We start from the raw sequence: 14,746 nt of genomic DNA, 5'->3' as shown, positions 1-14,746 counted from the left end.
ATGTCCCATAGTAGAAGCACTAGCTTGGCCTAGTTGCAGTTGCTAAGGCTACTGAAACCAATGGGGCAAGCAAGTCTCATTGAGTAAGTGAGTAACCTTAGCCTTCACTCACTAAATGCCACAAAACCCCCCTGATCGTTATGACACATCCCCTGCCCCATTTCCAAATACCCCTTTTAGAAGTGACACTGGCTCTGGTTGACAAACTATTTTAGCATCAAGTTTCACTCTGGTCTTGGACATTTGCTTCTGAAACCCACCACTATATCTTTGCCAGAATCCACAAAGGCCAAGAAATAAACCTCTTTAAATGGAGAGGGTGAGAAAGTATACAGTACTTAGAAGAGTGCATTGCTCATGGTTTCTCAGAAAAACTGGGCTTCTTATCTCCATAATTACTAGGGAATCTGAAATTCAAACAAATGTCCTAAGGTCACTCATTAAATAATAGGTTGCCTTGACTCTACAAATAAAAGCCATTAAGAGCCCAGCATCTCAGTGTACTTATAATGTGCAAGATGATATTAATATAGTTGCCATTTATTGATTGCTTGCTATGTACCAGCATTTTATAAATCTCCTTTCTCCTTTTCACAACTGTATAGAAGTGAGTCTCCCTATCTCCTTACACAGATGAGAAAACTGATGCTTTGGGAAGTGCAGTGGTTTGACCAAGTTCTCATGTTTAAGGAAAGGGCAGAGCTAGGAGTCAAACAAAAGTCTACACACTTGAAAAACTCAGTTTCACTGCCTTGGCTAACAGCCACGGTGCTTCCTCATTTGGCCTTACTTTCAAGTAGTAGGAAAAGTAACTGAAATCCCTAACTTACGAACCAGGCTACTGATAGTGACACGGAAAATAATTATTTTGTACTGTGATCTGCCAGAGATATTATTTTTCATTATTGCTGGGACTACTCTCAGCAGGGTCACCTCATTAGCAGAAGAAAATGGCCCCTGTTGTTCTGTGAGAGATGGAGAAGTGTAAAAACAAACTCTAGAAAGTGATTCTGTTCCCCTTGTGTAAGGGCTGGAACAGTCACCCCCTTCTTTTCTGACTCCCAGCCTCCTGAGTGATGTTTTAGTTCTATAGTTGCAGAAGTGTTTTGAAAAGGATGGAAAAAGTTTTACAGAGCTGCCTTCCAAATCCCTTTATCAGTGTTCCCATAACGGAGTATTTTGGGGTGTTGAACCACTGGTGAGTACGCTGAGAACTGCTCTGTTTTAAATGTGCCCATGTAGGAAAATAACAGTTGGTCTAGATTGGTCCTAAATGGTTATGAGGAATAACTATTAGTGAGACTTTTTTAATTTTATCTTCCAGCAACCTCAAATGCAAACATTTCATCAAATATATATATAACTATTGGTAGACATCTCCCAAGCCATGTGTTGTAAAAACCATCCATAAAATGACGTCACTTTGCTCTCTATGGAGAAACCCAAATGATCTTTTCAAAATTACATTTGATCACAGGATTTGCACTTCATTTAGAATAAATTCGAAATGCCTTGTCATGAACTACCAGGCCTACGTGATCTCCCTGCTGCTCATGCCTCTGAGTGGCCCTTTTTCCTCTCACTCACTGCCCTCTAACCACTCTATTTTTATGTCAGGGCTTTTGCATTTACTGTCCCTCTTCATGGAACATCATTCCCTCCTGATCTGTATTTGGCTGATTCTTTCTCTTTGTTCAAGTTTCAGCTCAGACTTCATTTCAACAAAAAAATTGTTCCCTGATTCCCTAACTTTGTCATCCTTTTATATCCATTCACATTGTGTTCTTTTGTCTTATTTTTTAAAGGGACTTTCTCAGCATTTGAAATGATCTTATTTATCATTTATTTTCCTGTTTGTTTTTCTGTTACACTAGAATGAAAGCAGGGACTTTTCCCATCTCATTTGTCATTGTACCCCTCTGGCTAATATAGAACCCAGCATATATTAAGGTTCAAGAGAATTTGTTGGATGAATGAATGAGTGAATGAATGAATGGATTCCAGTTCTGTGCCTGCAATAAAATATAAGACTCAGATAAATACCATAAGGCACAAAAATGTTTATTGAGTGGTCCAGATCTCCATAAATGTGGGAAAGTTGAGATTAAAATCAAAATTATAAAAAAAATTTTTATTATTCCCTGGCTAGCCTATCAAAAACAGGGACTCTATTGGGAAGTAGGCATACAAGCCAAGAAAACCCAGAACGGCTTTACAGGGAGAGATTTCAGCTCATGCTCTGTTTCTCTGGAAGTTGGCTTCTCCCTTTATGAGCTCCAGCTCTTCTGTGCACTGAGCAGGCCCTCACGATTCTTACCAAAACGTTCACGGTGAACACCAAATCATACCCAAATGTCCTAGTTTACTCTAATTTCCAGGGCCTCTCACCAGCCAAAAACATATCTCTTGGCATCCGTCTTTAACATCATCCCTACCAAAAGGACAACATTAGTGATCTGTTCTCCTCTCCTAGCAGTGAACTTGTATTATCTTAAGTCTTTGGGGTTCAGAAATAAATAACGTTTTCTCTAGTGCCTGTATATGTCCCAGATGTCCTATTATTGAGTTCACAGAATACAAATGGAAAAGGGTTATTACCAGGCAGAAGCTTTTAAAATGAAAATCAAACCTAATACATGGACTCAGACACCTGGAGTAAGGAATATAATATTTATAAAACTGAGTTGGAGGTTGCAATCATTGCTCTAAAGTAAAGCATTAAATATTAATTCAAAGCAAACCTGTCTGTGCTGCAGCAAAGCTCTCTTTCATTAAGGTGGCACTGCATGTTTCTCAGAATTACTTCCCCCAAATAGGTAAATAGCTTGTAAGAACTGAGTGTTCTGCAAACTACCAAAAAATCTACCGGAGGCACGATTTAGCATTAAAGCATTACACACCTTTGATTTTGAACCAATTAATTGTGATTCTTGTAGATCCTCTACATGTCTGCCCTTGGGTATTGCTAGGAAAGTTTAATGCTTCTTATTCATCTCCATTTGATTAATCCAAACGGTGCCAGATCATTTGATTAACTCATGTTGCAGCATATTAAATATTAGGAAACTGCGGGAGCCAGTTATGAGTTGTACTTTTTAAATCTCCATATTTTTTTTTTATTTCAAAAAGTTCATCTTTCATGTTTTTAAATCTTTTCTACTAATCTTTTACTTCACATTGGTATTTTTATTAATTATTATGACTACTGTTATTTCCTGTTTCCTACCTTGAGATATACTAAAAAGAAAGAAACATAAGATTGCTAGTTATTTCTGCCTCTACTGTTGAGATGAGGTTTCCATTTTGCCCGATTTACACCATTCCTCTGAAGCCCTGAAATAAATAACCTTGTAACCTCTAGGCCCTATTGATTTTTGAATGATTTCAAATAAAAAGTTTCCAGTTTCCATTGCATTGACAAACTGCCAGTCCCTGGACGAAACCTATTGGATTCCCATTAAATGGAGTGGGCAGGAAACAACAAAAAATTCCTAAAAAGGGACTTCGAAATGGAGCAGGGAGAGGTGGTGGAGGCTCAGCTCAGTAAATGGGTACTTAACCTTTGACCAATGACGACAGGTCCCCTTTAGTTCTATTAGACCAAGAGCAAGCTGTTATGATTTAATAAAAAAGAAAAAAACTGTTTAGGGCTTTACTGAATATGTCCTGGGAATTAAAGCATATGGCAGGGATAAGGAAAAAAGATTTGCCTTATGCTAATGACCCATGATGTCTGAAATAAATTAGATCCATTAGAGTTATGCTCAATAAAAGAAAGACTTTAAGCACTCCAAAGTTAGTGACTCGAGACCAGTTTTTGCTCTGAAATTCAATCTGCCTACTTATTAATTCTTACTGAGACTCCAGAGCAGGCAGGAGATGCAAAAGCATAGTTCTGCACTGAGCCCGAATTTTAAAGGACCCTGGGATTCGTTTCCTTTTCTTTTAATTAACCATTTTTCATGCTTCTCATTTTGTGTTCCTCATTAATTTGATTTTGTTCCTATTTTTGTGTCATTTTTTTGTTTCTTTTCAAGGTTTCATTTATCCTATTTCAACTGAACAGAGAACCCAGAATGAATATGGATTTTCTTGTAAGTCTGATGTTTGGTTTTTATGTTGCTGAATAATCTTTTAACGTTATCGCCCCCAGTTCAAGTTTACCTTTCCTTAGATCACAGATGTGCACACAGGAAATAGGTGCCTAATATATTCTAACATGAAAAGCAAATTAGATTTTCACCGCGGAAGAGAAAAAAGGGTCATTTCGAGTTTCTGCCCGCTTTCAAATCTATCAGCCTACATCCAAAGCTTGGGCCCAGTAGCTGACAAAACATGTCGTAAAAAATGCTGATGTAAATAAAAGGCTGGGTTAAAATGTTAAAAAAAAGTAAAGGGTTGAGAAAATGCAGATCTATTGAGTTAGAAATCATGAATGTTGAATAAGTAATTGCAGCCTGGTAAAATAAAACATTAAGGATTTCGGTATCATCTTCTGACCGGAGTTCAGAATCCTGCCGCGGGCCTCAGGTAGGGCCCGGCAGCAGAGTGAAGTCAGCACGTTGAAAGCAGGGCTCACACAACCAAGCTTGGGATGCCACTGGTTTTCTGAAAAGATCTGTGTGTATTGACTTGATTGGTAGGAAAGCGGATATTCTGGACACTTGGGGAAAAACAGTGGTTTAAAAATAAAAATAATAATAATCCTTTGACATACAGTGCATTTAAATACAAAACTCTAAAAGAGATGTAGTGATTTTTCAACAGACAATTTCTTTGTACTGCCAATGCCTCAAAGAAATCATGACATGACAGTGTAGGTGGCGCCCTGAGCCCCTGGCAATTTGAATGAAGTCACTTCACTGTATAAAGCTTGTCTGTGAGTCTTAGGAGAGAGCAGTGGTTCCTCAACTCTTAGGAGGTCCTGGGACCTACAAATCTGCAATCCCCCCAATGCACGTAGATACAAAATTGAGTATAAAAAGGCTGTTGACCACCTGGAGTACCTGTTTAATCACCTCCTTTACAGTGAGCCTAGAAGCTTCTGTTAACGTTGCTGCAAACTTGTGTGGGTCCCAGAAAACTAAAAACAGATTTAAAGATGTCAATAGGATTCAAGAAAAGTTTACTTTTGTTTGTTTTATTTATCACCTTTTGCCATTGGATCAAAGCATGTTCTATGCCACCAAGGCAACATGCAATATTTACAGGAATTTTCTTCTCTCTTTACCCAGAAACACACCACCACCACCACCACCCCCCCCCCCCCCAGCCCCCTATCTGACCACACACTGTGTTGGTCAAATGCTTAATTGCCTTCAGGGATAGTCTGACCTTTCTGATCACTGAACCAGGCCTTTATCTTACTCTGTACACCCTAGAGCTGTATTTTATTCCAGTAATGAGTAGCTCAGATGTAATCTCTGACAAGAGACCGTGAGAAGCTCAGGGTTCTCAGAGGTAATACTGAGTCTGGATAAAAGCCCGGAGTTACCGTGGCGACCTCTGCTCCTCAGATCTGGGTCTTCTGAAAGCACACCTTTCAGGTCCAACATGTTTGCTCCTAATATTTGCTTTGTGTAGTTACACCATCCCCACCCACCCACTCACTGATTTAGGGGAAAGTGAGAAGAGTCCTACAGAAAGTTATTTTGTGACTTGGAAGGATTCTAGGAAAGTATTCTGGTTCAGTAAATATACAGATTCAGAACATGCCAAATATTTCTAGCAGAGTGTTTATGTTTTTAGAGAACTATCAGTGAATTCCAGCCACCTTCCAAACTTTCCACCTGAAATTTGCAATAATCTTTTTGTCTCCTATGGGTCAGGAAGGTTTTAGCTCCAGTTTCTTTTGATGCCTTGGAATGAATGATCCGTTATGCTGCCCCATTTAAGACAGATGAGTGGGTGGATAGACGCAGAGTAGGAAAGGGGAAGAAATCAGGGATAATTTTCCACTGAAAGGCCACAGTTGTTTTATATAGCTTTTGGATTAGAATTGAAATTAACCTATAAAAAAAGACAATAAATGTCTGAAAAAATTATAGCAATACGCATGTCTGCTGTGGGAAACGTCCCTAACCAGTGGCCAATGTTTCCTTCTCCCGTCTAGCTGCTCCTGATTCAGATGACATTGCTCTGTATGTTGGCATTGTCATAGCAGTGATTGTTTGCCTGGCCATTTCTGTGGTTGTGGCCCTCTTTGTGTATCGGAAGAATCACCGTGACTTTGAGTCTGATATTATTGACTCTTCGGCACTCAACGGAGGCTTTCAGCCTGTGAACATCAAGGCAGCAAGACAAGGTCAGTTGACGTTGAACTTCACATCGACAACTTATGCAAATAAGTAACCTCCCTGTGTGGCTTTAAAATCAGTTCAATATCCAGTTCAGCTAGACCATAAGCTCCATGAGGATAGGGGTTTGGTCTGTTTTGTTAATTACTGTATTAACTTCATTCACTTATGTTAGAGTTGACAAGGTGCATGGATCTTTTTTTTTTCTCTCTCTCTATCAGGCTTCTCTGTCATACTTTTTAACTTTTAGTTGAAAAAAAAGTATATGGACTGTTTGATTCTGGAATCCCCTTTTTTCTCTTTTGACAGGGCATCTTGTATTGCTATGAGCACAGTGGTCTACAGATGAACCGAAATCCAGTAGAGACAAGGGGGCTAATACCTATAGTCACCTAGTGGGGCTCACTATCTAGGATTCTCATCTGTTGAAATAGTTAAATACCTTCAGAACAATGATACAGAATCTGTCTATTTATTTGTAGCCAAACATAAAATGGATCTTCGTCATCTAATTGCCCTGTTTTCAGCAAAACTGTAGAGTCCATATCTCCAATATTTGCTGAGTTTCTTTGCATTCGACTCAAAGTGTCAGGGGGAGACTGACTAATGTAAGTTGACTGAATGAAGTATTCAAGTAAGATTCCTTTTCTCTTTCAGATCTCCTGGCAGTACCTCCAGACCTCACATCAGCTGCAGCCATGTACAGGGGACCTGTCTATGCCTTACACGATGTCTCGGACAAAATCCCCATGACCAACTCTCCAATTCTGGACCCACTGCCTAACCTGAAAATCAAAGTGTACAACACCTCAGGTGCTGTCACCCCCCAGGACGACCTCTCTGAGTTTGCATCAAAGCTGTCCCCTCAGATGACCCAGTCCTTGTTGGAGAATGAGGCTCTGAATCTGAAGAGTCAGAGTCTGGCAAAGCAGTCTGATCCGTCCTGCACCGCATTTGGCACCTTCAACTCTCTCGGGGGCCACCTTATTGTTCCCAATTCAGGTAATGCCTGAAGGTTTAAAACACAAAGATGGAGCTTTAAAACGTATTTTTTTTTTGTACCAAAATCTTTTTTCATTTGTTTTTTTTAGGCCTGAAAAGTTCAATGTAGCGTATCTAACCCAACTCTGCTTTCAATGTAAATCTACACTCCTTCAGACAAAATCAGCAAAACCATCCATCTTCCTGCAACCAATTCTGGAAACACTTCCTCTATAAATATTATACTCACAGCTTTCTGCCAAGGTGTCATTTAGGACTGTCATTGACCTTCTTTTGATAGAGCTTCAGAAGGCACATCCAGCTAGAAGCTCTCGCTGTTGTCAACGCAGTTGAAAAGGACAAATTAATTAGAAAACATATCAGTTGGTTCAGTTCCAAATCACTAGAGGAAGCAATACTTCATAGCACTAATTTCTAGGTGATCAGAGGACATCATAATAGACACCCAATCTTTAGTTATTAACTCTTTATTGCAGTCTTTAGCCTCAAGGTGTTAGAAGATCCTTACTCCTGCTCCTGTATAGCTATCTAGAACCACAGCTTCCGCGTGTGTCCTTTGGTAGTATTATTTAGTTTTCAGTTTTTTATTGAGTCATCTGCTTCGAGAGAATAAGCCTCATAAAGGTCTTAAATTATGAGTTTAAGTTAATGACTAATAGTGTGTTTGTTAAACTTTGGCATTCATTGATCAGTAGTAGTATTAGGTTTGGAACTATGGAGTCATAAGAGGGTTAATGGATTCCTCTGTGAATCAAACTTCTCTCTTTTGGACAAGACTATTTTGCAAATGCAACATTAAGAAACAATTTGTTTTTCATGTAACATAAGAAAAGCTGATATACAGAACCAATTGGTCTTCAGGGTCTGAATATGAACGTGTCTTTGATTCCTTCTCTAATTCAGTCCCCCATTTCAAGGCCTTGGTAATTTTTCACCCCATACCTTTAAAAGTATATTTTAAGAAATTTAAATAGTTGATGAAATATTATTTTTATATACATTTTACATAGTTGGGATAATACATTATATGAAATGCTTTCTTTACCTTTTTCTCATTAAGTTTCATGCTCTTGTATGTGCATTAGAAACCATTATTTTAAATATATTTTAATAGTCTATCAACTGGATAGGAAAACATATACTTTATAGCTCTTCATTGTTTAAACATTATATTATTCACAAGACAATGGTTTTTTAAATCATATTCACTGAAGTCTACCTTTCCTTCCCATTTCTACACCTCATACTTTTTCACAGATTAATTATTATAAAGGCTTCTCAAGTGGAAAGGACGGAACTAGCATATGTCAAATACTTTCTATGTACTAAGCAAGGGTAATTTACATACACTGTTTTATTTAATAGCATAACAATAGTTACCTAAAGTATGTCAGGCCTTCTTCCTGTTATTTTACATCCATCATTTTATTTCATCCCCATAACACATACACAGGTACATTTTACTGTTCCCATTGGAAAAAAGAACAATACTGAGGCATGGTAGCCTGATGTGCGGTCTGCCTGCTTCCCCTCTGTGCCTCAATAGGCCATTCACTACACCAGTGTGACACTCCATGTCCCACAGCGGCACAGCTGCCACGCTACTCACTTTCTCAAGAAAGCCAGGCCTCAACATTTTCAACCTGTTTTACAAAGGCCTGAATACCTACTTCTCCTTAATTCTCCATTCTTTATTCTTGAAACTTTCCAGTGTGGTCCGGCAAGTTTTCTTATTGCCCTACACTCATTTGGCATATTCCATTTCCTTTCTAGTTAAGTGATAAGCTTTTCAAAGATAAGAACCCTATCTTTTACTTCTTGGCATTCACAACAATGCCAAAACACTGTACCCACAGTGGTGCTCCATAAATTTTTAGTGAGTTGGAATAAGCTGCCTTTATTGGAATGAAGTCATGAAGAAGCTGAGTACCTTCAGGTTGCTGCCCACCCTGAATTCCTCCTTGAGGTGATGCTGCAGCGGTGCAGGCCAATGGTTCTTGCAGTGTGGTCCACAGGCAACAATCCTGGCATCACCTGGCAACTTGTTACAGCTGCAAACATGTATATAGTTTTGTTAGAACTGGCAAATCTGAAACTCCAGGGTAGGATCCAGTAATCCATGTTTTAGCAAGTCTTCCATGTGATTCTGATGCAAGTTCAGGTTGCAAGCCATTGCTATAGGACAGTTAACTAGAACAGAGGTCAATCCGATGTCCTACAAAATGGCACTAATTCACAACTAAGTAAACGCCTGCTTGATGGGTTGTGAGTACAACTAGTAGGTTCTGTTCACTTTCTGGAGTTATGTATGATGAAAGGAGTTCTTCATCCATTATTATTCTGTCCCGGAATAACACTGATGCTAACCAGATACTTCAGAAATATATGTTTTTTATATTGCCGAAGTTGGTATTTCCCTGATTTTGAATCCTGCGGGGATTTTTCTTTTAATTAGAAACAATGCATCATTACAGCTGTTTAGAATTTTAAGAGCAGTTGTTGGTCTTCCCCTCCTTTTACAAGGAAAATGACACTGGAATCATCTGTCTAGTCCTTAAATAAAATAAGAGTTTTAAAAATTAGACCATGCATTTAATTCTATAACAGTTCAGAGGGAGCTGTGGTAACAAATGAGGCCAATAAGGAAAGCCAGGCAGCCATGAATATCTGCATGTCTTTAGAGAAAAAGTAGACTTATGGCTACATGGCCACAAAACCTCACTCCCTTTCCCTTGCTTCAAAGGCATTCTGTGAAGTTTCCCTTCGTTTCAATACGTCTTGTGTGACTTCTCCTCTTCTCTTTTGCTCTTCAGGAGTAAGCTTACTGATTCCTGCTGGGGCCATTCCCCAAGGGAGAGTCTACGAAATGTATGTGACTGTACACAGGAAAGAAACTATGAGGTAACTATGTTCTTTCTTTCGGGTGCACTTGACTTTATCAATCATGTCTGAGTTGAAAGAGAATTGTACAATAGACATAATAAACCCAAAACATTGTGTCGTGAGTGCCCTGCTTCTGGCATGCCCTTGTCTCCCAAGATGTATAAATGTGAATCTTTGCTGCTCTTTATCTTTGAAGCTGCAGACACTTTTGAGGATCTTGAGAATGGGCAGAAGACCAGAGATCTCTTCCCAAGTAGACTTGTGGCCACATTAGCTGTAAAAACGGCCATAAACATGATCCAGAGAGACATGACCCATAGGTTGATCAGAGAGACACGTGGGTAGACACAGAGACATCAGGTTCATGTGGCCTGGCTCAAGAATCCAACCTTTTCCCATCATTGAATTAAAGCTCACAAAGAATTAGACAAACTCAAACCTGTGACTGCTACCCCCACTTCAGCCTCTCTCTCTCTTCTCGCCTGTAGATTCTTCTTTTTGTGACTCTTTCTAACTTAAGTATTATCAACCTCCTTCTTACGTTTACCTCCTATGAATTCTATGCTGGGCCTTTCTAAATGGAGCTAGGGTTGATTAAAACTAGATTGAACCAAAAGGTTCCATTTTGACTATGTCATAATCATAAAGATGCAGCTATTTTAAGTGAAAATAGCAAGAGGAGTTTAGAAGTCCTAAATTCAATTTTCAGTCTGGCCTCTAACGAATTCTGGTATTTCTTGCTTAGTTCCCACCTAAAGTGCATGCATTCAATAGTGCTGTAGAGGCCTGACTGATGTATGCTTCCAGAGTACATACATCTTAAAATAAAAGATGTTGTTGAAATAATGATCCTTACATGTAATTTCTGCTGTTTTTCCCAAGGGGAAAGGCATCAGCTCTTTAGTCCTGAGCTCAGAATACAAAGCATTAGTGACAAATGTGGAATTGGGTTATCATTATAACACATTATACCTTTCTTCTTCCCTTCTGTCATCCTCAGAAAAACATCCATTTTTAGTCGTCTTCTTCTTCAGTAGCCAGAAAGCTCTTTTATCATGCTCGAGGGTGGAGGTACTGATATTTATAATCTGTAGGACCCAGAACATTTTTCCCCAGGTGGTGTGCTTTCACCTACATAAACACTAGCCTCAGAAAATAATAAAATTCCTTGAGCATTATTCATGCCTTAAATTTGAGCAACAGAAAAATCACTAAAAGACGTATATTTACTCACATCAAATATTCATTTTTTTCATTCTCCAATGCAAAGTAACATTCATGGGCCCTCCGAGGCCTTCTCCTGCAGCAGCAGAAATGAAGATTAGCAAACTCCAATATCCCTTTGTTGCTTTGTTTTTCTCCTTTCTCGTGTTCAGAGTCAAGGTTAGTGCTAAGTACTGCCATCTCTCAAGGCCATGCCAACATGGATATTTTGTTTAAACAAAAATGAGTACTGGCTGGTGTTTTATCCCAAGGAGCATGGAGGTATTCACAGGCTCTTATTTTCCACCTGGTCAGCATTATCTTTAGCTGAAGATCCAGCCAGAGGAGGCCAGCTGAAGCTGAAAGACTGTGCTCTCACCTGCCGCCCACGGTTTCCCTTCCCATAGTTTAGTCGGCATCTGACCAGGATAATTGTACCTTTTAGATGAAAGAGAGAGAACACAGAAAATTGATAAAGTGACAAACTTCTGCTTTTAGGTTCCTCTGCCTTTGACTTTAAAGAAAAGGAAACAAAATCCCTCCTTGCCATGCCTACCACCTGAAGTTACATGCAGAGGGGATTATTCTATTGAATTTGGTGTACATCAAAGAAGTTCTGTTTGTCAAAATGAAGCCAGAGAAACCTCAAGGTCTTAAAAAAAATAGGCACAAGAGACCATGAAACAAGGAACAAACACAAAAAGATAACTGTCTCCAATAAATGAGAAAGTTCCTCTCTTTCTGTTGTGAATCAGACGGGTTTGCTCTTGTAAAAACACAATGACAAGAATGTGTTTTAGGATATAAAACATTGCTACCATTTATTCAGCATACTTTTAAAAAAATATATGTTTTTATTGGTTTCAGAGAGAGGGAGGGGGATAGAAACATCAATAATGAAAGAGAGTCATTGATTGACTGCCTCCTGCACACCCCCTACTGGGGATCAAGCCTGCAGCCTAGTCATGTGGCTGAACAGGAATCAAACCGGGACCTCCTGGTTCATGGGTTGATGCTCAACCACTGAGCCACACCAGCCAGGCTATTCAGCATCCTTCTAATTTTATTTATTCCTTCCTACTACTCTGCAAGTTGTGATGAGCTCCACTTAAAAGAGGCAAATCTAAGCTTGGGGAACTGAAGTCACGTAACCAAGGTTTCACAGTTAAGGGTTGAGAGAAAGCAGGATTCATACCCGGGTTATCTTACCACAAAGCTCTCGGCTTGCTCTCACATGCCGTCAGTCCTCCATCTCACCAGTACAAAAGCCACGCCTCAGCCTCCTTATTCTAGTGTGCGCTGGACCAGTTTCTGTTGCTCACTAAAGACCCTCCTATCGTCACATGATGTGAGAGACAACTTCTTGCAGAGGAGACTCTGAGAACATTAGGAGATATGAATGTTCCTTTAAAGCATTGATGGGAAATTTGGATTATTTTTCTCCATTTTCCTTCTTTCTCATTTCCTTTATTGCATCCAGAACTGGGTGTTTTTCTAGCTGGATCCCATCTAGCTGGTCATCTGCTGCTGTGAACTGTCTAAAGGGAAGCCTGAACTTAATTGCATGTGGCATAGAGAATGTGATGAGAGGGGCCTTATCATTACTGAATAGACTCTAAGAGGAAGCACGGAATGGCACACGAGCAGCCTAAATGAGCTGCAGAGATGGGACACGCTGTCTCTGACAAAAAGGGAGCAGAGCTGCAAGGCTGTGCCCAGAACCCTACCTCCCCTGCCTTATGGGTCTCTGAAGGGGCTGCAAAGCCTCTTTCTCCCCCCGTGGATACAATTTCCACAATTAATTGGCACTCACATGGGCCTTTTGCCTTGTTTCCAGTAGCAGCTTAAAAAAATGAGCCTCAGACGGAAATTTTACCCATTGTCATCGCTTATCGAACAACAATTTGAATTGAAGATATTAACATTACTTTTCCCTTTCTTTGTATTCTCTACTTGCCTAGCAGTTTTCTCAAAATACTAAAAAAAATCTGTTTAGACATTTCAACTATAAAAGTAAATAGAACATTTTAAATAAACTATAGAGGAGGCCATGGAAGGGTTTTGAGTAGCCAAGTGATACAGGAATAGCAATGCTTTTTGAAGATTATCTGGCAAATGGTGTGTGAGATGAACTGGTAAAGGGAACAGAAAGACACCTTGGAAGGCCGGGTGCCTGATCAGGCTGTGGCGATACTCTAGGTGTGAGGGGAGAGGTGACAGAGCCAAGATCAAGTCTGGGGAATAGAAAGTGAAGTATATTTCAGAAGAAAAGGTATTTCACAACTGGTTAGAAGTGATGCAAAACACAAAGAATACAGACTGAGGTACCAAGCCCTGGGCGCTGTGAGAATTGTGAGAGCAATGAGAGAGGTCAGAAGCAGCAACTGGTTCAAGCAGAGAAAGAACAATTTCTGAGTTAAATGGGCACAGGGTGTGTGAGTGCGGGGATCTGGGATTCCTGCTAGAGATGCAGATGGCAAGTCACCAGTGAGGGGATCCTCCCAGGGGAAAGATGCAGAAGCAGAAAGAAGAGAACTGGGGAACAAACTCTGGGAAATATTCCTATTTACAGTTTGGGTTTGATGAGCAACACTAAATAGAACATGAAAGGATAAGGCGGATAAAGAATTTGCATCGGTCATGGTCCTTAGCATATAGTGGCCCCTCAAATTAATGTTTTAAATGCAAGAATGAATGTTTGTGTCCTAGGAGGGAAAATCAAATGTAAAGAGAGTTTCAAGATGGAGGAAATGGTTAATAGAGGTGTTGTTAAAATTAAAATATAAAGAATAATAATTTAAAAACTATTAGATTTGTCAACTAGAGGACATTGATAGTCTTTAGGTACTTTTTTAAAGGATGAAATCTCAGTAGGAAGAGTTTAAGGTGCAAGTTAGTGGTGAAGCAATTAAAACTATCTATATATATGAAAGGCTAATATGTAAAGTGTCCCCTCAGGAGTTCGACCATCACTCACTATGACATGCACTGACCACCAGGGGGCAGCGTGGAACAAAGGAAGGCCCTGGCCCAGCAGCCAGAAGGCCCCAATCAGCCCTGATCACTGGCCAGGCCTAGGGACCCTACCCATGCACAAATTTCATGCACTGGGCCTCTAGTCATAAATATTTACTGAATATAAATAATAATGTGTTTGGATAGTAAGCCAAAAATCTCTATGTAGGTAATTATATAGTAGGAAGTTTACATTCATTTCAACATGCAGTTTGGAACTTTATAACAGTTGACATTATTATTTCTCAGTGGAACCCAAGGTATTCTCCCTTTAAGTAGCACACTAAATTCTCTCTTTGAAGGAACAGCTATAAAGAGATTAAAGGTACAGGGGGAAGGGAGACAAA

At 39.6% G+C, this 14,746-nt stretch overlaps 1 protein-coding gene across 2 annotated transcripts in view; it reads left to right on the top strand.

The window, feature by feature from the left end:
- The window catches only part of UNC5C (unc-5 netrin receptor C), a 372,686-nt gene that overhangs the window by 315,176 nt on the left and 42,764 nt on the right, over positions 1 to 14,746 (top strand). The window contains exons 8-11 of one of the 2 annotated variants that reach the window (XM_036340076.1): positions 4,038 to 4,094; positions 6,113 to 6,304; positions 6,954 to 7,298; positions 10,112 to 10,199. In XM_036340076.1, the coding sequence (XP_036195969.1) occupies positions 4,038 to 4,094; positions 6,113 to 6,304; positions 6,954 to 7,298; positions 10,112 to 10,199 (682 nt within the window). The remainder of the gene's footprint in view (positions 1 to 4,037; positions 4,095 to 6,112; positions 6,305 to 6,953; positions 7,299 to 10,111; positions 10,200 to 14,746) is intronic. The other variant, XM_036340067.1, reaches the window with a different exon arrangement.

This window comes from Myotis myotis, unplaced genomic scaffold (genome assembly GCF_014108235.1).
Source record: "Myotis myotis isolate mMyoMyo1 unplaced genomic scaffold, mMyoMyo1.p scaffold_m19_p_1, whole genome shotgun sequence".
NCBI lineage: Eukaryota > Metazoa > Chordata > Mammalia > Chiroptera > Vespertilionidae > Myotis > Myotis myotis.
Note: the sequence above shows the minus strand (reverse complement) of the source record. Positions and strands in the feature narration are given on the sequence as shown.